Source organism: Cannabis sativa, chromosome 8 (genome assembly GCF_029168945.1).
Source record: "Cannabis sativa cultivar Pink pepper isolate KNU-18-1 chromosome 8, ASM2916894v1, whole genome shotgun sequence".
Lineage (NCBI taxonomy): Eukaryota > Viridiplantae > Streptophyta > Magnoliopsida > Rosales > Cannabaceae > Cannabis > Cannabis sativa.
In genome coordinates this window covers 47810471-47836837 of record NC_083608.1, presented here as the reverse complement: position 1 = coordinate 47836837, position 26367 = coordinate 47810471, and the positions used below count along the sequence as shown (strand labels likewise).

At 32.8% G+C, this 26367-nt stretch overlaps 3 protein-coding genes and 1 long non-coding RNA gene across 7 annotated transcripts; all 4 read right to left on the bottom strand.

Annotated features, from left to right (window-relative positions):
- Nucleotides 1-3226: 3226 nt before the first annotated feature.
- On the bottom strand, nucleotides 3227-4995 carry LOC133030001 (uncharacterized). The gene is made up of 2 exons (XR_009683925.1): nucleotides 4298-4995; nucleotides 3227-3537 (listed from the first exon to the last, which is right to left on the bottom strand). It is a non-coding gene; the product is annotated as an uncharacterized LOC133030001 (long non-coding RNA).
- Nucleotides 4996-6702: 1707 nt separating this feature from the next.
- Nucleotides 6703-8987, bottom strand: LOC133029998 (uncharacterized). The gene has a single exon (XM_061102147.1). It carries the CDS (start codon nucleotides 8284-8286, stop codon nucleotides 6952-6954), a length of 1335 nt encoding a protein of 444 aa, XP_060958130.1. The 5' UTR covers nucleotides 8287-8987; the 3' UTR covers nucleotides 6703-6951.
- Nucleotides 8988-16777: 7790 nt separating this feature from the next.
- Nucleotides 16778-18579, bottom strand: LOC115701166 (nuclear localization sequence-binding protein). Of its 4 annotated transcripts, none has more exons than XM_061102151.1 (5): nucleotides 18302-18579; nucleotides 17526-18145; nucleotides 17331-17425; nucleotides 17140-17178; nucleotides 16778-16980 (listed from the first exon to the last, which is right to left on the bottom strand). In XM_061102151.1, exons 2-3 carry the CDS (start codon nucleotides 18096-18098, stop codon nucleotides 17333-17335), a joined length of 666 nt encoding a protein of 221 aa, XP_060958134.1. In that variant the 5' UTR covers nucleotides 18099-18145; nucleotides 18302-18579; the 3' UTR covers nucleotides 16778-16980; nucleotides 17140-17178; nucleotides 17331-17332. The 4 variants fall into 4 exon arrangements, with proteins under 4 accessions (XP_060958134.1, XP_030484737.1, XP_030484736.1 ...); XM_030628877.2 differs by having other exon boundaries at nucleotides 17140-17169; XM_030628876.2 differs by lacking the exon at nucleotides 17140-17178.
- Nucleotides 18580-22546: 3967 nt separating this feature from the next.
- Nucleotides 22547-24230, bottom strand: LOC115701165 (peroxisomal and mitochondrial division factor 1). The gene is made up of 2 exons (XM_030628874.2): nucleotides 23990-24230; nucleotides 22547-23911 (listed from the first exon to the last, which is right to left on the bottom strand). The coding sequence occupies exon 2, from the start codon at nucleotides 23892-23894 to the stop codon at nucleotides 22935-22937; it is 960 nt and encodes a 319-aa protein (XP_030484734.1). The 5' UTR covers nucleotides 23895-23911; nucleotides 23990-24230; the 3' UTR covers nucleotides 22547-22934.
- Nucleotides 24231-26367: the final 2137 nt, after the last annotated feature.

The following is a 26367-nucleotide window of genomic DNA, read 5'->3' as shown; positions in this document are numbered from 1 at the left end:
TTAGTTTTTAACAAAAAAATAAAGAAAAAAAATAGTAGTTTAAATAAAAAAAAACAAGTTTAATTTCTGTAAAAAAAAATAATATCTATAGTTGAGATCATTTTTTATTTATTTTAGTATTTTATTTTTTTAAAAAAAAGAAAAAATAAATAAAAAGAAACACAAATTTAAAGTTTTTTATGGCATTCCTCAAGACTTTTTCCCATATTTGTAAGTTTTTTAAAAAAATGTCATATTTAGTGCAATTAAGTTTTTATGCCATATATATCAAAACTTATCTTTATTTTCCCATATTTTTGTAAATAGCCCAAAAAAAAATGAGTATTTACATAAATATGCGAAAAATAAAGGGGATAGTTTATATAAATATGGTAAGAAAACTTAATATTAAAAAATATATCATTTAAAATAAAAGCTTAACATATATGGGATATGCCACTTTGAATTACCATAAAAAATATTAAAATTTCATTCATATTTTTTTTAAAAAAAAATAAATAAATGAAACTACATTGATCGCCGGAGTTTTCACTGGGCCGAAAAGTCACTGGAGTTTGCTGTCGGTACCGGAAAAGTCACTGGAGTAGCTATCGATATCGAAAAAGTTGTCAAAATTGCTACCGGTACCGGAAAAGTCATCAAAATTGGCATTCTACTTCATGAACTTCAAATTCCTCAAGTTGTTCCCTCTGTGTGGTGCGACAACTAGAGTACAATCCTCCTTGTTGCAAATCATGTGCTTCATGCTCGTACCAAATACATAGAGATTGACCTCTATGTTCGAGACAAAGTCTTACATCATTCAACACATCAATGTTAAGCATGTTCTCTCATATTGCTGATTGTCTCACTAAGTTAATCTCCAGCACCAAGTTTTCTGAACTTCGAGACAAATTGTGTGTGGTTTCCAAAACCACACTCAATTTGAAGGGGGTCATTAAGGAAGCTGAAGCTGGTTAGTTAGTTTGTAGTTAGTTAGTTAGTTGTTATTGTTAACTAACTAACTGTTAGTTGAATGTTCTTTGATTGTATTGTTAGAAGGTTGTTATCTTCTCTAATGCTTATATCAATTGTTGTCATCTTCTTCATTAATCAATGAATACAAAGCACTGTTTCTTTCATTTTCTCTCTCTCTTGTCCAAAACCTTACAACACAGATCAAAGATTTTGTTTGAGTTAGCTTTTCTGAAATTTGGTAAACAGAGATCGAGATAGTGGTACGATATATGTACTATTGTTTCATACATTTTCAAATAATTTTTAGTCTTGATTTAGTTTTAACATGTTTAGCATAGTAAGATGATAAAGATTGGTGTGTTTTTCCAAGAAAGTCTTCTTAATCCACATCTGAATTTTAAATTGGATATATCTACTCTCAGGTAAACTAATTCATTGAATTTAAGAAGAAATTTAATTCAAATTGTAGGTCGCTATATTTATAATAATTGTACTATGAATCTTGTAACGCAACTTAATCATGATGAAAGTTTATTATAATTTAAAATATTTAGAGAATTATCTAAAATATGTTACAACCAAGTTATAAATCTCTGAATACCTTACATAAATAAATTAAGTAAAATTCTTGGGGTTATAAATAGACGATATACATTCGACATACATCAAGGCCTAGAAGTACATTGGGAGTGTTGTGAATAAGAATAAAAGTAGATATACTAATTAAATTAAAGGAACTATTGAATATACTAATTAATTTTTCAAATTGTAGACTTAATTTATTTTTGTAACCCTAAAAAGTTAAACTTTTCTTTAATATAATCGATTCATCAAGGCAAGTCTTGAAATTAAGAAGCATTGAAAAAAAGTACATAAACAAGAACAAAACGATGTGGTAATTTAGCAAGAAACTGAGAATTAGCTCAATTTCTCCCTTATCACATAATGTGCTAGCAAATTCAACAAAAGATTCAATATAAGTTGAGATAATGAGCAAGATAAGGTACTTAATAGAGGATTTAAAGAACAATTATATAAAAATATGCATGTTTACATTGTTATCTTCTCAATGACCGAACCACAATGGGAATGGCTCTTCATACAATTCACAAACTCTTGTTTTGATCCAACCAAGCTACCACTTTTCTCATGTTTGCATATATTTGACTCACTTTTCTCACCATATTCAAAACATAATATTTTCTTCCCATTAAAGAAAAATTAACCCAATGCTAGCCATTCATCCTCTTCTAAGTATTAGCCCTTAAAGGAACAAAATCATGGTTTACAATTACTGAACTGACTAACTCCATAAGGTTTTCACCTGAACACAAGCCAAGGTTTTAATGCATATTGAATCTTCATACACTACACTAATTATGTCACTGGATTTTCTTTACTCCTTCCTATAACTTGTTGACTTGAAACTCTTTAATTATTTCAATAAAAAAAAAAAGTCTTCTTTTTTACTCTTGTTATCATTGGTTACCATTTGTGTTCTCAAATCAAATTCATTTCACACAAACATAAAAAACTCTGAAGAAGAAAACATTGTCTCATGACTAATCAATAGATGAAAACAAACAGCATTTGTCACCTATAAATAACATGGCAATAAATTAAGCAATAATGGAGTATATAAAGGTACAACAAAAGCCCAGTTCAGTCGAGCATTTATGTTCAAAGAGACAAATAAATAAATGAAGTTGGGTTAAAAAGAAGGAAGAAAGAAGTTCAAGTTTTGGGGTAGTACTAATAGGTCCTAAATAAGCTAGTAGAAAGCTAGAGATTACTAAACAAAACATTTAATGCTCTAATCTCTAAACAGATTTGGAGGATCACAAATCTCATATTTTTAGCCAACTCTAACCTATATGTGTACCTGGTTTGCATTCCCAACTTTCTATCTTTCTCATCTAGAGAACACAAATATTTCCATTCTGTCATCATGTTTACGGCTCTGACCTTTTTCTCTAGTCCAATCGAACATGGCAACCAGCACTACCATTATAAATGTATCTGACAACTCATTTTCTCTATCATTGTCATAAAATAAAAAATTAAAAAAAAAAAAATGACTTTAGGTTCTTGAACTTTGAACCAACAAACACAACAGTGGACTATGCAGGTAGCCACTGTTTTATAGACTCTTCAATGGCTTTTCACCATGGTTAAAAGAAAACCACTTTGATGGCTTTATCATCATCATCATTACCATCACAGAAAAATCAATGTAAAAGAACTCAAAATGGTAAAACCCCAATTGGGATTTTCTTTTGATATGAATTGGTAGTAAATAGGTAGTTACCAAAGAGTGCAAAGTAGATTGATTTGACTATAACAATGAGCTAATAATAATAATAATAATAACAAGCACAATCCAAAAATATGTTAAACTGAGTATTTGTAAACATCATTACAAATATAATGTCAATTCAACAACACCTCCTATTGACATGCTTGACGGACCAACGGCTTCATTCCCTACTCAGCATATACACCTATCGGTTTACATATTCCAATGGTGCAATAACAGAGGGAGACTCCTCATCTGTACATGGATCACTGCACTCTCTTAATCTGACACCACAGACATAGAAAAAAAAGTATAAGGATATATAAATATATATATCATATGACAAATATCAATCATGTCACAGAAATGTTTGGCATTGTCCTTTGTTTGTTTCTGTTAAACTGCTCAGAACTTACCCTTCAAATCCTTTCAAAACAAAACCCTCTAAAGTAGCCATTTCACAATTCCATCAGAGAAACAAGAACCCCAAAAAAGTGTTCCAAATCTTGGTCAATTTTCATGATATGCTATACATTATGGCCAATTTCATTCTTTGTTATTTTCTCTAACCTTTTTAAGCACATCAAATTATTCTAATATTCCTTAGAAAAGACTTCTCATTTAGTTGATTCCAAGTCTTACCACATTTATTAAAAAAAAAAAAAATGAAACATGTTTCTTTGTAGTAATGAACACTTTAAACAAAAAAAACCGACCATTCTTTTTTCCTTTACCTTTTTCTTTTAAGAATTCAAAAACAACAGACAAATTCAAGTTTTCACATTTCAAAAAAATTCCACATTTTGTAGGAAGATCAACAAAACAACATGCTCATATCAAACACAAGACAAACATGTAAAATCATTTTTACATTAAATTTGGTTTATATGATTATATCACTAGGGACAAAACAAAAGAACCCTTTTCTCAACAGGGCCCAATGCAGCTTAAACTGAGCTCAGTTAATATATCCAAACATGAAAAAGATTCAATTTTTATAGTTAAGGAGAAACGAAAATAAGAAGAAAAAAAAAAAACAGTTACCTTGTGGAGAAGAAACCGTAACCCAATAAAAGTTGTTTAGAGAAGAATGTAGAAAACAAAACACCATGAAAACCAGAATGAAGCTCATTTGCAAATGCCATCTCAGAAGCCCTAGCTTAAAAGACAGTAACCCTCTTCACTCGCTCACTCTCTCTCTCTTTCAAACACACACTCTGTATCTATATATGTACATACAGAGAAAATAAAAAGAAAGAAATGAAGAGAGAGAGAGGGCTGAAGTGAAGAGAGAGAAGTATGTATTCTTGTGAGTGTGTTTTTGTTGTATATGGGTCTCCATGATCTGGTGTAGCTGTGGTTGATCTTTGGGTTTAATGAGGGTTTTAAGTTTTTGTACACGAATCACGAGAAAACGTGCAGTGATTAAGACCATACCCCATTTTCCTCCAAAAATCCAAACTTTTCTTTCTTCCCTCCACAATTCAACTTCTTCTTTTCTTTTCTTTTCTTTTCTTTTTGTCGTTTTATCTAAGTGCAGAAACGACGTGTCGTTTTATTTCCTAAGGCAAATGGAATGTTTTTTTTCTCTCTCTCTTTTCTTTTCAGGAAGTTAATAATAATTTTATAAAAGGAAGAGAGGACAAATGATTTTATAAGTCAGGCTTTAATTCACAGAGCCACGTGGATTTTATAAATGAAATGACATAAACAATATTCAGTCAATCATGCCAAAAAAAAAAAACAAACAAATGCATCTCCAACTCTAACTAGGACAAACATGCACAAACAATTGAAATGGAGCAAATATACCACCATGAAAATAATTTGTTTTTTTTAAAAAATAAAATATTATGATTAGTGGACAGTGCTCTAGAATGATCAAACTGGCACGAACAAAATTAGGTACAAAGAAAATGTAAGCTTCGATAAAATACGATAAAATGTTATAAATTGACACAACACAACACGTCACAAAACATATATAATTAAGCGCGACAAACCCAAAAAACACATAAATACAAATAGAGCCTAATTGTACAGACCAAATCTCAATAGTAAGTGATAAAATTACCACTATTTTAAAGCCCAAGATAGCACCCAAAAAGAAAAAAAAAAGTAAACAATCAAAGCAATTGGATGGTGGTAGTTAATTTGTTCTTCTTGTCATTGTTAGTCTAGTGAACCCCCAAATAGAGTAACAATGATACGAAGAACAGAATAACTACTACCAACAAAAGAGCCACCATTGCAAAATCAGTGGATAGCACGAGTGAAGGGAAGGGAACACTGAAAATGCCTCTTTATCAAATCTAAGGAAACTAAGAGCAATTTGTATAAACTTTGTTCACCCACAAGTTATTAATCATTGAAAGCTAAAGTATATCAAAACAAGTCTAAATTACATTAAATCAAAGTCAGTAGTTTACATTTTCAAACAAAAAAACTTCCCCAAATTTTTATTATTATTAAGAAAATAAAAGTAGGTTTCAACTGCAATGCATCACTCATTTTCAGGTCACTGTATTAATCAGGAAAATAAAAGTATTACTGCCAAAGGAAAACTATACTGGGTTGATCAAAAAATACTTATTACTATTCGACTTCAAATAGGTCAAAAAGTCCATGTTGACTCTTCCCACCATTACTGTCTCAACCGTTCAATGTGCCAGTTTATACAGTTCAAAAGATAACTTTGTAAGAGAATATAGTACTTTTATTTTTTTTGTATTAAGAGTTGTATCTTTCATTGGTTGCGGAAAAAAGAAAAAAACAAGTTTGTGATAACATATTTTTTATACAATACAACCAAACAATGTCTTCATCTATCCTAAGATTTTCCCAAGCCATACATCACATGACCACACCACCAGGATTGGAGAGTGTTATAAAAACAAAGGAAAAACCAGTAGAGTACACTACACCTCCCCAAAACGCTTTTGCAGTAGATTCTTTTATCTTAAAACAGATTTTTAGTCTAATCTTTCTTTCTTTTTATAATTGTGTACCTTCTAATTTTTTAGAATCATTTACTTCAAATTGATGCATAATTACCAAGCTTATCAGAAAAATAGTTAAGCTTAAAACAAAATATTCAAAATTCTATAAAAAAAATTTAAAAATAGTTATACATTAGAAGAACAACTAAAAAAGAATTATGATAAGTACAACATACTTAATCATCAAAAGTACTCATTTAGGAAGGAAAATTTAGTTTATCGTGGTTAAATGTAAAATATAGTCTTTTAATATACCATCCAACTAAAAATAAATTACTTCTAATATCTTTTTCTCTAAAAAAAAAGTCTTAATTTTAAAAAGTCTCTCAGAAACCTCGAAATCTCTACCTATCATTGAAGTTCTTAACTCACTTGTTTTTTTTTGTTTATTTTTTTTTTTATTTTGACGATGTTGCAAAAATCACAAAATATCACGAAATCACACTCAAATTTTCACGATAATTAACAATGTATAGTGTATTTTTTAATCTTATATCGCAAATACATTACTAATATCATCATTAAATACGCAAAATATCGCTAAAGATCGTTAATCTAAACTGTAGTGTTATCATTTTTTACTAACAAAACTTCACTTATGAATAATTTACGGAATTGGTCTATTTTTAAAAGTTTAAGATTTAGGAGCATATCAATTAAAAGGACATGAAATGAAAACAACAAGAAATAAAAACGACATCAAACTAGAGGCTTTCTACGAAGAGGTCTTAATGTCGTTTTGACATAAGAGGAATTCCAATCTCCTCCATCTTGAGCATAATAATCCATCGGATAATTTTCATCTCCATCATTATTATTACCACAAGAGTCTCCACCACCACCACAACAACCGGAATCATCATTCTGATTCTTCTCCCACCAACCAGGAATGGAGCCCAATGCAATATCAGCCTCAAACGACGTAAGAAGTGGCTTTCTAAAAGCTTCGCCCCAATCAATCGACAGTCTTGGACAAGCTATCTGAACCCATGCCTCAACTGAATCCTCAAACAACCCAATTCTCGCCGGGCTAATCTCCGACATCAGCACCACCGTGTAACTAAACCCTTTCTCTTTCATCTTCTTCTCCAAATGTTCAAGAATTCTAGGGTTTCCTTGCCTTCCTAATGTCCCCAGAATCATTCCCCAATTCTTCGCCTCTTTCGCTTTCGTGATTGCCTTTCTTCTCGTCTCTCTCATTCCTTTCTGATCGTATTCCTCCAAGAATAGCTTCCTTATGTACGGATCGTAACGGAATGTTCTCACTCCTGGATTCGCGATCATCATCGCTTCTAGATGGAATCTCCCATCCGCAACGAATACGATTACGGCGTCGTTTTCGCTCATAGAAGGTGAGATTTTTGGGGCTGTGCAGCCGAGAACTTCCCCGGCCGATAAGGGTTTCGATTGGGGGATCTGGACCGTGAATCCGCGGCGTTCGAGCTCTGGTTTAGCGAATCGGATTGCAGAGGCGAACTGAATCGTTCCTGCGAGGACAATACTCGGAGTGGATCGGAGGTTGAGATCGATGGTTTGGATTAGACAATCGACGTCGATTGTTATGTCGACGAAGACGTAGAGGCAGGGCACGGCGGTCACGTTGACGGGGACCAGGCAGCTGTGGCCGTAGTGAATGAGTAGATCAGCGCCGAGAGCGGAAGCAGCTAAATCGTCGACACAGCACGCGCCGTAGGTCACGTCGCCGAGGACGAAGCAGTGTGACGCGCCGCCGAAGGTGGAGATGATGTCTGAGAGGACGAGCGAGTACATTAGGAGTCCTTCGGGGAGCTGTAGCGCCACGCGTGAGGCGTTCGTGGAACGAACGCGCCACACGGATTTGTGGACCTCGAAGTTGTAGTTGGAAGGCAAGAGAGCGATGGCGGCGTTAAGGGCTGCATCGTTGAGTATTGAATCTGGGATTTGGCTCTTGACAAATCGTTTGGGAACCCTCTTCTGGTTACCGCCATTGATATTCTCGGAAGGCTTTTGGGTAAGAAGGGAAAGGTCTGGGTTTGGTTTGCTCTCTTCTTCCATATTTAGGGTTCAGTTCAGTATCGAATTAGCGAAGAAGAAGAATTCGGCGGTTTGCGGCGGACGGCGTTACTCTGAGATTTCTCTTAGTAAAGCTGGGCTACTGTTTATGGGCCTTTACTTGATTCAGCCCATATGGCATATGTCTCTTATCCTCCTTTTTCTAAATAAATAGTAATAATAATATAAAAATTTAAACGACAAAAGTTACGAAAACTTCAAATTTAAAAAACGACGATATCTTCGAAAAACGACGTTTGATTTAAAATACAGATCAAATTGTGAATACAATTTAGAAATTAGAATAGAAACAACTTAAGTTAGTTGCTTTAATCAAATTATGTGACTAAATGATTTAAATCAATATAGTGACGAAGTCAGGCAAAATGTTGTCTTTGGTTTTTTGTTCTACATCTTGTATTTGTAATAGTGTACACATGTTTTAGCTAAGTGTGTTATTGTCATATCTAAGAATTATATTTGGTGGCCAGAATTTTCTGTTGTATCCGACCTTGATTAAGGTTGAATCCTTCTGTAAATAAATGGGTAATTTGTGACATAAATATTTAAGTTTAATTTCTGGTTACAAACTACTTTATTTTTTTAACAGAATCATGACATCTTTTGTTAGTTATTTGTTTTGTAATATTATTAGAACTTGTAACTTTATGGCTTATAATGTGGTAAAATGAATTTTACTTACAATCTACTTGGTTGATTATCTATCTCGTCTATTTTTAAGATCATCTTTTGTAATGACCGTGAGATTTAATTCTTTCTATTTAATAAACGTTTTCTATTTAAAAAAATAAAACTCTTAGTTACAAATAAATACCTAAATTTAATTTTTATTAAAAAAAAAATTAATTTAAATATACCCATAAAAAAATAACATGAAACTCAGTTGTAAACCGTGCTACTCGATGGACGCCACCTCCTCTTGAATCATTTGCTCTAACAACGGATGCTTCGATAGTTCTGGGAAGGGGCTTTGTCGGATTGGGGGGAGTAATACGGGATGTAGAGGGGTGGTTTGGTTGGCATGGTCATCAAGTGTGGTAGGTGATTTCTCTGCTAATGTGGCGGAGCTGCTTGATGTTCGTATGGGTTTGACTCTTGCGCATCAATTTGGTTTTAATATATCCCTCATTAATAGTGATTTTACTGTGGCGATTGGTCGGATTACGAAGCTTCATATTAATTTTAGTATTCAGTCTATTTTAGTAGATATCTATTTTTTATTAGATGCTGTTGGTGGTGATTCTTACAGCCCCATTCAGCGATTAGTGAATGGTGCCCACACTCTGGCAACCTCTGTTACTAGTTTAGGAGATTGTATTTGGACAGATATTTGTCCACGATTTTTGAGTGATTTTGTAACAACGGATTTGTCTTAATAAAATTTATCTTTCTTCAAAAATATATATATATAACACGTGGATAATGACTTGACATTTAACGGTCAAGTACTTACAGAGTTCTAGAAATACAACTAAGTTATTATTATCGTCAAAAATTTAATTGAAAATTTTATTTGTAATTAAAAATTAAATTTAAGTATTTAATAAATCTCTTAAAAAACCTCAAGTGCCTATCTCAAAAAAAAAAAAAAAAAAAAAAAAAAAAGAGTATTCTTAGGTTGTTTCACATATGTAGATTTCAACTTTATTGAAATGAAATTAAATAAACAAACAAATAGATATTAGTGTTAGAATTATTATAATGGACTAATACAATCATAGGTTTAATTCCATAATACACAATCATTAATTATGTGCCTAATGTTACTCATAACCATAATGGGATGGTTAGCAACTTAATTATATGTTAGAGGCACATGAGAGCACCCTTAATACTATAGTTGGCCCATTAAATTATAGTATACCGTAAAAGACCTCAAAAGCCCTATTAGTTAATAACCCCTTAGGGTTATAAGGGTAATAACATGTGTATATATATATATATATGTGTTATGTGTGGTAAGAGGTAATTTGAGTTTGTATGGTAAAGGCAAAAGGGGTTAGCTCCACAAGTGCTCTCTCTAGTTTTTGCTCAAGGATTGGTGGTGATTCTCATGGAAGACAATGAAGGATAATGGCTCACATGGATGGTATGAGAGGTATGTGTTTTATTGTATTTGATGCTCTAAATAAATACTAGATCTTGGCTTTAATGATTATGAGTAATCGTTATTTTAACAATTGGTATCAGAGCTAAAGTTATTGATTTTAGGGCTCAAACTTTTTCCCATAAACCCATTTTCAAATCTGAATTTTTTTTTTTATTTTCGGATTAATGTATTGGGAAGAGATAATATGAGATTAAATGTTGAAGAATGGGTTTTTTTCTTAATATTTGGACTGTTGCTATATGATTTTATAGTAAAATATCAAGTTTTTATAAAGTTCATTAATGGAGGAAAACCCATTTTGGATTCAAAATATTTTATCTATTATTTTGTGTTTTTTGAATTAAATGGGTATTAGAAAATGATAGAGAATTAAAAATGTGACAAAACGCCTCAAACGGCGTCGAATTTGGTGACCGGATGTGGGAGATATGGCCGGATCACGAACCGGGTCGCGCCGATCCGAATTTCAGACCCACGGACCCGACTGAGCAAATTTGGGCGACAGGGACGACTGTAAACGACATGTCGTTTTCCTCTGTCAGGAAAAACGACATGTCGTTCGCCCTTAAGATTCAGCCCCAACCGAAGAAAAACGACGCGTCGTTTTTCAGCCTTTGGGAACGCTCAAAAACGACATGTCGCAGGATGGGGGATCCGATCCCGCACAAACGACATGTCGTTTCTCTGACCTGGGCCAGCCTCGCGAACGACGGTCGTTTGCCGTCTACCCCGTGCGCACGTCGTTTGTCCAAACGACACGTCGTTTCCGTCAAACGACATGTCGTACGGACACGTGTTTATTAAAAAAAAAAAAACAAAATTCTCAGGGCGCGTGGGGGCGCGTGCGTGGCCCATTTTGGGTCATTTTCCACAATTTCTCATATTTTTTAATTCTCTATTATTTCTTGGCATGTACAATACTAATTGCATGAATTTAATTCATATTTGGTTGATAATTTTAGTATTGTGGCATAAATTTTGTGATTTATTTCAACAATTAATGCTTATTTTCTTGCCTATCGTAAGATTAAGCATGGGAAATTGTTTGGTGATGAGGAACACTTAAATATTAATTTATTTAAGTATTGTATTTTTTCCTCCAAATAACATTGAGATCTTTATGAGTAATTAATTATCCTATCAATGATGGTTGCTTATTAAAGATGCGTAATATGGTGAAGAAAATTATTAAATATTATGAATCACAATTTATCTATCCTTTCGATAGTAAATTAATGCATTTGATTATAATATTTAATAGATTTTTCTTACCTGTGTATGAGTTCCATCTTGTTAAGTTGTGTGAGAACTCTAGCATGCATAATGATCATGTGTTATTTTGCGATCATTTATTTATGAGAAGAGAGCACAAATGGCATGATTATGTTATAACATGCATTTAATGGTTATTGCTCTTGTTCCTCATTAGCTTTAAGCAATCCAAGAACCTCTGCCATGTTGACGCTGAACGGAACTAACCACAAGTAGTGGGTAAAATCTCTCGTGATGAATTTGACTCTTATGAGAGTGGATTTGGCCTTGAGAACTTATGCACCTCCGAAACCTAATAATGATACCACTGAAAAGGATAGAAAGTCCTATGAGGATTGGGAGCATTCCAATCGTTGTTGTCTGATGCTTATGAGATATCACATGGATGAGTCCATTCATGGTAGTATTCCCCAAACTAAGATTGCAAAAGATTTTCTCAATGCGATCAAGGAGAAGTACAAAAAAAAAAAATTCTCAAAGAGTGAGAAAAATGAATGTCTGACTTTGTTCCATCAGACTAATTATGCTGATTCAGTTGACATTAGATGTCACATTGACAAACTGATGGGTTGTTACCAAAAGCTCAAGGGCATGGAATTGGATCTTGGTGAGGATTACATGGTGTGGTTTGTGATGGAAACCATTCCCTCTCAATTTGATTCGATCAGATCAAGCTATAATGCTCAAAAGGAGCAATGGACCGTTGAGGAGATGACTGTCATTCTTGCTAAGGAAGATGAGGACTTGATAAGGGAAAAGCAAGAAGCATGTCCATGGTAACGAACCCAAGAAATTCTCAGAAGAGAGAGTCCACTTCCAACAACTCTAGTGACCAAAGGTTTCATAAGAAGAAAGCCACCAATCCTAAGGGAAATGGACAAGCAAGCTCTTCTTCAACTGGTCATAAGAATGAGTTTTTCAAAGGGAAGTGCAACTTTTGTCAATGCTTCGGGCATAAGAAAGCTGATTGCCGAAAGCTCAAAGCTCACTTAGAGAAGAAAGGCAGTGACAAGTCGAAGAAGGCCGAGTAGGTTGGAGAAGTATGTGTACATGGGAGACGATACTAAAGTCAGAGTTGAATTTTTTGGGACTGTTAATCTGCAGCTGAATACTGGGTATTTTTTGGAGTTGCAAGATGTTGCTTATTTACCCTCTATTAGGAGGAATTTGATCTCTATATCTATTTTGGATAGACTCGGTTATAGTCTTCATTTTGGACCTGGAAAACTGACTTTGTATCGTGACTCTATGTTGATTGGAAATGGAATTTTGTGTGGAAACTTATATAAGCGTGATTTGCTTGGTGTTGTTCCTGTTACTTCTCCCTCTTGTCCTTCTTCTTCTTCTCTTAATGTTGTTGTTGGTTCCAAACGTGCAAGATTAGAATTGAAATCATCCATGCTTTGGCATAAACGTTTGGGCCATGTTTTTAGAGATAGAATAGAGAGATTGGTGAAAGATGGTGTACTTCAAGATCTCGATTTCTCTGAATTCACTGCATGTGTTGATTGTATAAAAGGGAAAGTTAACTGATAAGGTTAGAAAGGGTAAGTCAAATAAGTGCACAGATGTATTGGAGCTTATTCATACTGACTTTTGTGGGTCCTTTGTCCCACCTGCTATGGGCGGCTATAAATACTTCATTACCTTCATTGATGATTTTTCCCGATATGGTCATATTGAGCTCATTCGTGAGAAGTCTGAATCTTTAAATGCCTTAAGATTTTCAAGACGAATGTTGAGCTTCAAAAGGGAAAGAAGATTAAAGTTGTCAATTCTGATAGAGGTGAAGAGTATTATGGGCGTTATGATGAAACTAGAAGGAACCCCAGGCCGTTTGCCAGATACTTGCACGAACGTGGCATTGATGCAAGATATATATAATGCCAGGTACACCCCAGCAGAATGAAATTGCTGAAAGAAGAAATCACACACTTCTTGATATGGTACGTTGTATGTTAATTCATTCTAGCTTACCAGAGTTTTTATGGGGTGAGGGATTAAGGACTGCTGCTTATATCTTGAATCAAGTGCCTAGCAAGTCGGTTCCAAAGACGCCATACGAGTTGTGGTCTGGCAAGAAATCGATTTTGTGTTATTTTTCACGTTTGGGGATGCAAAGCTGAGGTAAGGCCTTATAACCCTAAATCTAAGAAGCTGGATCCGAATACAATCAGTGGGAGTTTTGTAGGCTACACTATTGGTTCAAGAGGTTCTAAGTTCTATTGTCCCTCTCACACCACCAGGGTGATGGAATCAAACCGAGCTGTCTATTTTGAGGATGAATTTGGTTCAAATTAAGGGTCAGGAAATTGTATTCAGGGAAGAGTGTGTCTATGTCCCTGTACCTGTTGCTTCCGCTTCCGCTTCTAATCCTACTAATGACCCTGTGATTGAACAAGTTCCAACTGCTCATGGTGAACTTTAAGATCCAGTACAAGATGAAAATCTTGATTTGAGGGGGACGATGAGGTTGTGGTGAGAAGATCACAAAGAGCCTGTAGGCCTGCTATTCCTGATGACTATCTTGTCTATATGCAGGAACATGAGTTTAATGTGGGAGATGATTCTGAGCCAGTCATTTACCAAGAAGCAGTGAATAGTCCTAAATCTGCATTGTGGGTGGATGCAATGAAAGAAGAATTGAGTTCTATGTCACAAAATAAAGTTTGGGTGTTGGTTGAACTACCCAAAGGTTGTAGACCCATCAGGTGCAAATGGGTGTATAAGATCAAACGTGACTCAAATGGGCAAGTAGAGAGGTGCAAGGCTCGACTTGTGGCTAAAGGCTATAGTCAGAGAGAGGACATTGATTTCAAAGAAACTTTTTCGCTTGTTTCCACCAAAGATTCGTTGCGAATCATTATGGCTATAATTGCCTATTTTGATCTAGAACTCAAACAAATGGATGTAATGACTGCCTTCTTGAATGGTAACCTATCTGAGGATGTACATGACTCAACTTGTAGGTTTTGAGAAGTCTGGCGAAGAACACATGGTTTGCAAACTCAAGAAGTAGATATATGGGCTTAGACAAGCATCAAGACAATGGTATCTCAAGTTTGATATGATTTTCAGTGGGAGAATGTGGTGGATCAATGTAAATACATGAAGGTCAGTGGGAGCAGTTTTATTTTCTTAGTATTGTATGTTGATGACATCCTGATTGCATCTAATAATTCTGACCTGTTGGCTGAGACAAAACAACTCTTATTAGATTTTTGACATGAAAGACCTTGGCGATGCTTCTTATGTGCTTGGGATTCAAATCCTTCAAGATAGGGCCAATGGTATTCTTCTTTTGTCTCAGAAAACTTACATTGATCAAATCTTGAAAAGATTCAACATGCATTCATGTTCTTTTGGGAAGGCACTGATAGTGAAGGGTGACAAGTTCTCAAAGGCCCAATGTCCACACAATAATAAAGAGAGAGATGAAATAAAAGTTGTTCCTTATGCGTCACTGTTAGGTAGCCTTATGTATGTTCAAGTATGCACACGCCCTGATATTGATGTTGTTGTTAGCGTGTTGGGTAGGTACTTGAGTGATCCCGGACTTAGCCATTGGAAAGCGACTAAGAAGGTCATGCGGTATCTTCAGGGTACCAAGGATAATATGTTGACCTATTAGCGAGCTGACACTCTGGATATAGTTGAGTTCAGTGACGCTGATCATGCGGGATGCGTGGACGATAAAAGGGTCCACTTCAGGCTACATTCATATGATGGCTGGAGGAGCTGTATCGTGGAAAAGTGTCAAGCAGACACTCACAGCTTTATCCGCGATAGAGGCATAGTATATGGCGTGTTATGAGGCTACTTGTCAGGCAATATGGTTGCAGAATTTCATTTCAGCACTAGATGTTGTAGCCTTTATCACGAGGCCGCTGAAATTATATTGTGATAATTCTGCAGCAGTGGCTTTCTCTAAGAACACTAGAAGTACTTCTCGCTCAAAGCATATTGACATAAAGTACTATTTTGTTAAAGAGAAAGTTACAGAGTCTCTTATTTCCATTGAATACACGCCTAGCACTAGCATGTTAGCAGACCCACTAACGAAAGGCTTACCCATATGTGTATTTTTGGAGCATGTTGCTCGAATGGGATTGTTGGAAGCCTAGCTTGTTAAGCTCAGTGGGAGTTTGTTATTTATGTATTGAACATGCTAGTATTTTGTACGGATTGCTTATGGCTTGTGTTTTAGAACATGCATTATGATACTGAAGTCACTTCTTTATAGTTGTTACATATGTATGCTTATACATATATGTTGTTGTTCAAGGAAGTGACAGGTACAAAACGAGATGAATGCGCATAATCTCAATTTTGTCGTACCTCATGCATGTTTAGTTTGATTGTTAATGATTGTTAATAGATAAATGTCTTCAAGGTCAATTCATACATAATACATGTATCCTGTCGATATGATATTATGTACGTCTTAATTGGTTACCTTATGTGCGATAGACATTATTATGGTGGCGTGATTGTATTGTCCAAGTGGGAGAATGTTAGAATTATTATAATGGACTAATACAATCATAGGTTTAATTCCATAATACACAATCATTAATTATGTGCCTAATGTTACTCATAACCATAATGGGATGGTTAGCAACTTAATTATATGTTAGAGGCACATGAGAGCACCCTTAATACTATAGTTGGCCCATTAAATTATAGTATACCGTAAAAGACCTCAAAAGCCCTATTAGTTAATAACCCCTTAGGGTTATAAGGGTAATAACATGTGTATATATATATATATATGTGTTATGTGTGGTAAGAGGTAATTTGAGTTTGTATGGTAAAGGCAAAAGGGGTTAGCTCCACAAGTGCTCTCTCTAGTTTTTGCTCAAGGATTGGTGGTGATTCTCATGGAAGACAATGAAGGATAATGGCTCACATGGATGGTATGAGAGGTATGTGTTTTATTGTATTTGATGCTCTAAATAAATACTAGATCTTGGCTTTAATGATTATGAGTAATCGTTATTTTAACAATTAGTTCATTAATTCAAGAGAATTCGAGCCAAATATTTTTTTCAACAAGCATTAGCAAGGAAATAAATGTAAATTACAAAACAATGGTTCTCAACTGAATATAGATTGTTATATAGTAGTAATAGTAAAGGTAAAATCACCATATACAACAACAACTTTTGATGAAAAAGAAAAAGCAAAACACTACTACACACACTTAACAAATATAAATCTTAGACAGACACCTTCACTCTTTGCAAACTTCATAATTCAATATTTCAATTTGTAACAGAGACATTCCTCCTTTTCTGCACAAAAGTAGAAACTCATTTATTAATGGAAAATCATTTATACACAACAGTGATAAATTACTTCATACTTGTTGTAATAATTGATTTAAAGAAAAAAAAAAGCATCTCTATATAAAAAGCTATAATGGATTTGATCTGACCCATTACCCTACTTACTTTAATTGGTTGGTATAAGATAAAGATAACCTGCAATTTCTAAAAAAGCTTAATGAATGAACGCACAACAGTGTCATTTCTCAATCAAACTGAATTAAAATGGTTATGACATAAGTTTTTAATACACTTTTTAATAATAATAATAGTAATGTCATAACATTTATTTTCCTCTAAATTATTATTATTATTACCTTTATCTTTCAGATGGTAGCAGAGCTTCAAAAAGTCCACAGCAACTTCTCCATGAAGTTTGTTGTAGAGAATCTCTTGTCACAGGTACAACAGGCTGTTAATAAATTCAGAAAACAAAACACAACAACCAAATTTGTTAACAATAAAACAAAAAATCATAATTTCAGATCACAAACTAAGCAAACAAAACTTACCAATTCTGTTCTGTTCTCAGGTATATTTTCATTACTAGTAACTTGTTCTGTTGATTCCCCTGAATTCTCTTCATTACCCTTTTTGAAATGATCAATAACTTGTTCTGCCAAAGCTGAAATATTATTATTAATGGTCTCATTCTTCTGATCTGATAATGGCAATTCAGATTCCTCTTGATCATGATCACTTTCCCCCGAAACCACAGAACTCACAGCTTCAATCTTTGACACTAACTCTTCCAATACTTGAGGAATCTCATTCTCAATCAAAGAAGTCAAACTATTCTCCTCAACAACCTCTTCATCTTTCTCATCTTTATTCTCAGAATTCTCTTCTTTCACTTCAGGACTAGTCATCTCTTCCTCTTTTTCATCCTCAGAGCTACTAGAAGAACTCGAACTAGAATGATGATCATCAAGAAAATCCTCAGCTTTGTGAACAACTTGCTCAAAAATGGAAATTTCCCTTTTGTTTACAGACTCAGATTCATCATCAATCTCTACATTTTTCACATCTTCAACAACAACCTCTTTAGCCTGATCCTCAACTTTCCCATTTGAAGAATCTTCCATGGCAGAAAATCTGAGCTCTCTTTCTTCAAAATTCAGATCAGAAAGCTCTGTATCCAAGTTGTCATTAAGATTATAAAGACACCCCAGAAAACAAAAATTAATAACAATATAATATTAAAATGCAAAAAAAGAAAAGAAAAAAAAAAACTTTCCAGGTAGAGAAAGAATATAATATAGTAAAAAATAAGTGGAAAAGATCAAACCTTGGAGTTGAATATTAGGTGAAGATTGGTGGATAAGAGCTGTGGTGGTATGGTTTATAATTTTGGTTTATTATTTTTTCTTTGATGACCTTGCAATTAGCATAACTAGTTGACTAGTTGTTGAGTCCTTAATTATTAATATATTAAGATATCAATGGTGAAATGGAGAAAAAGAATAACGTAAAGAAGAGTTATTTATTTATATATATATTGAGTATGATAAGAGGTTTAGAATTATGAGTTGGGAGTTTTTGGTGTAAATTTTGATTCTTTTTTGTGTTTTGAAATTGAAACGGTGAAAGGAGGGAGAGAAATGCTTACGTTACGAGGTTGGTGTTAAATAATGTCTATCAAACGACGTCGTACGACAGTTATTGTATTAGAAAAGCGGGAATTAAGGAAAACTGCTCTAACGGTATTATGACTGAATTTAAAGCAAAACACTCCATAGCTGTTTCTCAGTTTAAAAATATATAACTGATACAATATTTACTTATTTATGTTTCAGACAAATGTTTTATTCAATTTTTTTATATTCGTATTTAAAATATAAAATATTCGTATTTCTTTTTATATTCAATTTTTTTTATTTAAAATATTTAATAAAATTTTGAAAAATTTAATATAATTAACAATATAAAAAAAATATTCAAACAATCTATTTCACATACATATAACATAAAATAATTACCATCTTTAAAAAAAATAATAATAAAATAATCACGCATATAACATATTTAAACTTTATTTTTAGCATGTTAAATTTTTCTAAATTTTTTAAAACTTTATAAAATATCTTAAATAACTATACATAAAAAAATTTAACCAAAAATTTATTTTAAATACCGAAATAAATTGAGATACATGGGTGCATTTCAAGAGTTGTATTGTAAAATTTTCAAATATTTTTTTAAATGAAGTAAAAGATATTTGATTGGTGGAATAAGTAACTGTATGAATTTATTTTTGTATATAATTTAAATAAAATGAGGGTCCATTTATTATCTGGCTGTTTTTTTTTTTTTTTTGGTTAGCTGTTGGTGTTGTTTTATGACATGACACCCACTAAGGTTTTATTTCTCTTATGTGATCTGTCCTTATAATTATAAATGTGGAATATTTATTTATGTATATACTTATCAATTATTTAGTTTCTCTAACAAAGTTGAATGTTCCCCATATTCGAATATTGTTTAGTTTATGTAATTGAGTTGGTCATACAATAATATTTTTGTACTTGACCAATTTAATCTAATAAAAGATTATTGGAAATCGTCATCATATTTAACCTTAAAGTCTTATTCAATCTAATTAGTTGCTCAATTATTTTAATTTTGAATCTAATTTTTAGTGGAAGCTTTTTTTTTTCTTTTTTCTTTTGAGAATGAAACTTTCTTATCATAAATTATTGACATGAGTAATTTATAATAACAGGGAAAGATTTCTTCCAACCAAAAATAATTACCATCCAACTCTAGCATATCTATGAGCAAAACTTATGGCATGTGTTACAAGGAAAAAATGATAAAAAAATTATTGGTCAGTTTGGCAGTAGTTGTAGTTGTGTTGTAAGAAAAATAGTTGTAGTAGAACTGTGAAAAAAAAATTGAGCAGCGTGTTTGATAAATTATAAATTTTAATGTGTTGAGAGTTGTGAGTTGTTAAAATTCTATTATAACGATAATGATAATATTATAATCTAGTTCATCATAATCACAAATATATAAAAATTTATGTTATATAAAAATTTAAATTTGGAATAATTACATAAGACACCATTTTTTGTAAAATATTTACATTTTTACGTTCAAAGAATGATTTTTTTTTACATTTTTACGGTTTTCCAAAAAATAACACGAAAACAACATAAAATCAACAAGAAACCTACATGAAAATAACATCAAAATAATAATAAAAAATAACATACATATAACAAAAAATCAACAACAAATTAACAAGATTACAACATAAAAAGACCGTATTTTCTGTAAATAAAATTAAAAAAAATCGTAAAAATATTTAAAATTCCATGAAACCGTATTTTTGTAATTTTTTTGTTGTTTTTATGTTTTTGTGAAATAATCCCTCTAAATTTTATATATTTTTAATTATTTTCTCCAAAAAGTATAAATTTGTATGCATTTAATAAAAATAAATTATAGTATTGTTCTAGCATATAAAGAAGATCAAAAATTAAAGTATATAAGAAATTTTAGATTGATGTGGAATGTTAATATTAAAAATATAAATATAAAATATTTTTAAGACAAAATAAAAAATTAAGATATTTAAATATTATTTTTTATTATAATTTATTTATTTTAAATATAATAAAAAAAGTTAATATATTTCAGTATAAACAAATTTATTATAGTTTTTTAATCAAAATAGCTTTTTTAAAAAATTGGATTGTACCAGCTTTAACTTTTATATATAATTTTTTCATAAATTTTTTAATAAGCTCGTTTTAAATTGCTTACCAAACACTTTAAATCATAGTCTTTTCAAAAACTTATATCTTTTACTTATTATTTTTATTATTATTATTAAATAATTAGCTTTTCTAATAGTTGTGCCAATGAGCCTATGAATATCAATAATCAAATCTTTAACAAGACAATTGAAACCATCAAAGAGATTTTTGAGAGAACTTGCCATTCTAATTCTTGCTCATAGTCATGGGTTTAATTGCCTGCGATTGTTCTCTTAGCATGGCTGTTGGTTGGTAGTTGGAGATGAATCTCAGCCTCTGGTCTAGGTGGATCCAAGAATCATGCAAGGGCTCTTCCATTGTTGGGGTTTGGGTTCTTTTTTAGATTTTGCTATAAATTTTGTCCTTGTGGATTTGGTGTATTCACTATGAATTATCGTTACTTCAATGTGTTGTGTATCTAATTAGGAGATTAAATCTGTTTTACCCGAGTTAGTTAACCAATAGTGAAAAAGAATTATAATATATTGTAATTGATATGAGTGGTTTGATTCCATTTTATATAATTGATGAAATTATATTTTCCTTACAAAATAAATAAATGAAGTTACATTACTATTTTGAGCAATATTAGATGCCCTATGATTTACCTTTAACAATTCTCAACTTACTTATAAGAACTTATTCAGCCAAACTATGCTCTAAAGTGTCTTTTTTGGACATCCAATATTGAGTGGGTATCAGATGCCCTACCAGAAGATAATTTGCAAAAACTGACAGAAAAATTGATGGTGGGAAAGAAAAGTAGAAACTTTCTGAGTTGATGCAAGTTGATACAAGGATAGCATAGTTAAAAGAAGGGTGCCTCTGATTTAATCACCCCTTATTACAACAACTAATTACTAATCCAAATTAACCAATCGACTAATACAAGTATTGTTCTAGAACTTAGGACCATTACAGTTTATGGAAGTTAGCAGTATACTAAAAATATCTTGTGTCAAGTTTGAAGGACAAGGTTTTGTGTGCAACTTGCTTCCAAGTTTCAAGGACGCACTTTCAATGACTGAAACTTAGTGATCAAGTTCAAGATCAAGACAAAGAAAAAAATCCATAGATAACTTCAAAAAATAACGTATAAACATATAAGTCAAATAAAAAAGACAAAAAAATCTCATCTTGAGAGTCCCCACATTATAATTGTGCTTTTCTAAATATAATAATAATAAATCATCCACTGCATTGGGTGACTATGAACACTGAGTATGAAGAAAATGGAAACAGGGCAGCCAACAGCTCAAAGAAACATTGCTAAAATGAGCAAAGTGGATAACAATGTAACTAAAATTCATCAAAGTAAAAGTTATGCATTGAAGGTGCTAAACGATAGCATAAATACCTTTTAGTTGTATTTTAAAGGATTAGAATCTCATTCTATTTCAAAGTTTTCTTTGAGAATTCTTGTGGTTTGATTGGGAAGAAGAAAACATAGAGAATGTAAATAGACATGGAATTAACATTATTAAATTTTTTCTTATATTATACCAGTCTTTCTTTCCACTTCAAAATGAGTCATTCCACCAAAATAATGAAAAATGCAATCCATTGAAATGGCATTCCAACACTTAAAAATGCAAACAAACAAATAAATAGAATAAAAAATGTTTCCTTTCCATTTCATTGCCTCCAACCAAACGCGACCTAAAGTAGTCTCTAAGTAGTTCAGCAATGTCTCATGTATATGTTGAAGAATTTTGATATCTATGTTAATTGTTAAATACTTCATAAAGCAAAAAAATGGCCAGAAAACGAACTACTATAACAATAATTATTATTAAGAATAAAGAAAAATAAGTTTAGTATATCTCAGTGTGTTACATTCAAGAGTTTTTCAAGCAATTCAACATGGCTTGAAGTTGATAATAATACTGTATCAATATAACCAAGAGAACTGACATAATTATAGTCACAAACGAAGTGAAGAAAAACTGCAAGGACAAAGCACTCCATAAATTAGAGCTACCCATAATCCATATACTCAATAACAAAACCAACAAAATAAGCAACCACTAAAGCTCCTAACAAAATTGAAACTTTATGAGAATCATATCAAGAAAGCTCTAACCTCTCTTAGCTTCCTTCCCCAATTTCAGTTCCTTTTCCCTGCATTATTCTCTCTAATCAAATCAAATTGTAATCGATTCACCGACGCCTTCCGTACAACACAAAGAGCACAGCAGCACCAACAACAATGGCTGCTCCAGCAGACCCTGCAACAACAGGCCATTGCAAATTCAAACCCTTCTCTTCTTTCCCATTAAACATATCATCCACAGCACCATTAACAACCTTCACAGTCCTGTCATTTACTTCCCTAACAACCGTTTCGGCCTTCTCCACCTCCTTCTGCAAGTAATGAACCTTAGACTCCATTGCCTTAGCTTTCTCCTCTGATTCTTTAAGGGCAGCCTCAACAGTCACTCTCTCCTTCACACACTTCTCAGCTTCAGCCCCAGTTTTAGAAACCTGAGATTCCAACTCCTCAATTACTTTATTCAATTGAACTTTTTGCCTCTCCAATTCCTCAATTTGTTCCCTCATATCCTCCTCAGCTCTAACTCTCTTGCTCTTTTCCTCAATCTCCTTCATCTCCAAAACCCCAATTTTCCTCTCCAATTCCCTTACCCTCTTTTCGCTCTCGGCTTTGGTCGTCTTCAAGCTCTCCAACTCACTCTCAATGCTCCCAATCTTCGCTTCTTTCTCACTTAAAACCCCCTTAAGCTCAGAAACCTCTTTCCCCGCAGCCTCGCCTTCGGACATGGTGGAGATCAGATCGTGTTGGAGCCTCGAAACTTCAGTCTCCAACTCCGCCGCTCTCCCTGCGATCGCTCCCAACGCCTTCTTATCCTCTTCGAAACTCTCGATCTCCTTCTCCATCTCTCTAAGCTTCTCTTTCAGCTCTGCCTCATCGGTTTTCCCCTTCTCGATCTCAATCGTCAATTTCTTAATCTTCTCTTTCGCTTCTTCATTCTCTGCAGCCAATTTCCGCTTCTCTTGTTCCAAAGTCTCAACCTTTTGGGTCAGCTCCGCCGTCTGATCGGAATCGTAGAAATTCTCCGTCGCTTGATCATCGATTCCATTCATCGCCGTCTCTTCCGCCATTGCTCAAAGCCCTTATCCTACAAAAAGGAACAGAAAAGAATCAAGCAAAGAGTGCAGATGATAGCGAAGAAGAGGACAAAAGAAGTTGAACCCACCTTTTTTTGTTGGGTTTAAAGATTAATTTCACAGTTTTGAGTCTGAACGAGGCTAGGGTTTCTAAATTTTGATACTGTTGGACTTCAGATATGTTTTTGTTCTTTAAAACAAAAATATTCTTCTGCTTTTGCTTTCTTTAAGAAATTTGCCTTTTTTGTCAAAAAAAAATAAATAAATAAATAAGAAAGGAAAAGAAAAAAAAAATTTGCAAAAATAAGAAGAGTGATACTCCAAATTTCTAATTAGTCAACTTTCTTACTTTTTTTTTTTTTTTGAAAGGGATCAACTTTCTTACTTCAAAATACATGCTAGGTTATTTTTATTTTTATAGCTGTGTATGATATACTTACAATATTATTTTTTGTAAATTTTTAAAATTTTTTTAATAATTTAAAATAAAATATCAACAACTCTATTTTAACATTGTAAAATTTTTTAAAAATTTACATGAATAACATCGTAACTATAAAAAAATAATGCTATAAAAAAATAAAAATAAAAAATATTCCAATATATAACTTCGATGATGAAAATTAACTAAAAAATTATACTTAGTTCTCCTCTAAAAATAAATATAAATAAACAAACAACGTAACGTGGATACATGATGAAAAACGAACGGCTGAGAAATGGTTGGATCCTTAACACGTGCTTTAAAGCATTGGCCCCACTCGTAATTTTTCTCTTCAAAAAAATTAAAATTTTAAAACCTTTTTAATTATTTTTTTTTTAATAATAATCATCACTTCATTAGATTAATTATGGATCAAAGAATGCACCAAAGCATGGGTAAGTTTATTAACAGATTATTTAACAAAATAAAAAAAAAATAGCACTAATACTAACAACAACAATGGCCTTACAAATTTACAATCTGAAAGTACACATCCATAAGGAGAAGTCATGCTATTATTTTTCACCAAATCATTGATCATTATAAAACTATCACATTCAATAACAACATCCACCCAATCATGAACCTTAATCTAACTTAAAACCTCATTGATTCTAAGCACCTCAACAATATGTGGCTCAAGCTTTCCTGGTGTGCTACCACACTTAGCTTCCACAACCAAACCATGACTCCCTAGCCAGACAACCAAAACTAAACTGCCACATAATACTAAATATTGCCATATTAACATTAATGTAGTAGCTAATCCTCCAACAAAATAACCAACTTAACTAACAAGTCAAGTCGGTTGGGTTCAGTTGTTTTGACTCCATTTTGTTATAACTATTTTCCCCTACCTAGTGTTTGAGCTATGGTTATAAATAGATATAGTCCCATTTCATTCATTTGTAACTTGTACATAAATTTGAGAGAGAGTTAGAAAGAGTTTGTGAGGATCGAGTTCTTTGTGACTAAGAATTGAGGGTGTACTTGGGGATTGAATTTGAGGAAGACCTGAAAGTGTTCTTCATATTCGAGTACAGAGCTCTTAACTCTGCCATTAGAGATTGTACAAAGTTCAACCTGATTATAGTGGATTAATGATGATGGTTCTTAACTGGAGTATGGCTAGGGATCACTTTGATCTCTAAGACCAAAATTAGGATACATCTTATTTCTTTTATTGCTTTTCCATTCATGTTCTTGTGTTTGTTTATTCAATTATGTTGTGTTTGTTTGTTTTGTTTTTTTTTTTTTGTGTTAATTGATTTGTTTAAACGTTTATATGAATAAGTATGTTGTGTTAGAATTTTCAATAAATCAGAGTTAAGTTTGTGATCCGCAAGAAGAGATCAAGATTTATCCAAGATCAATCGAAATTCAAAGATAAGTACATCAGCAAGGTTTGAACTTGAGAAGTTGAACGAAACAAGAGACTTTGGTCTTTGGAGGGAAATCATGAAAAGGATTTTTTCCCACTATGTAACGCCCCGATTTCCCGAGACGTCACACTAGCTAGTCCGTTTAAAACCATTTAAGATAAAGACAATAAAAGACTTCTTTAATGAAAAATAACTAAGCATGAGATCTCATTATTTTTAAAACAAAACATTTATTTATTCATAACCTTAAAATATAAAGCTTTACAAAAACTATTTGAATCATAATCTTAAATGAAATATTTTTAAACCAAAACATCGTGACAATCCCCTAACATGTAATCCATGCCTCGAGCTCGCCACCCTCACTGTATAGTTTTGCCTTTACCTGCACACAGAGTACCCGTGAGCTAACGCCCAGTAAGAAGAGCTATGTAGGACATAACCCCCCAACCAGATAACATAGTCATAAGTATAACAATATCACAACATCAAATCAATTCATACCATACTTGCATACATATACCAACATATCATATCACATACTATTCTCAAATACAATATAACATCACATCACAATGTAATCTTAATGCATGCTATACTC

Coding starts and splice junctions, on each gene's coding strand:
- LOC133029998 (XM_061102147.1), bottom strand. CDS start 8,286: ATGGAAGAAGAGAGCAAACCAAACCCAGACCTTTCCCTTCTTACCCAA.
- LOC115701166 (XM_061102151.1), bottom strand. CDS start 18,098: ATGGAAGATTCTTCAAATGGGAAAGTTGAGGATCAGGCTAAAGAGGTT. Junction 17,426..17,525: donor CTGAGAACAGAACAGAATTG/GTAAGTTTTGTT, acceptor ATTTATTAACAG/CCTGTTGTACCTGTGACAAG.
- LOC115701165 (XM_030628874.2), bottom strand. CDS start 23,894: ATGGCGGAAGAGACGGCGATGAATGGAATCGATGATCAAGCGACGGAG.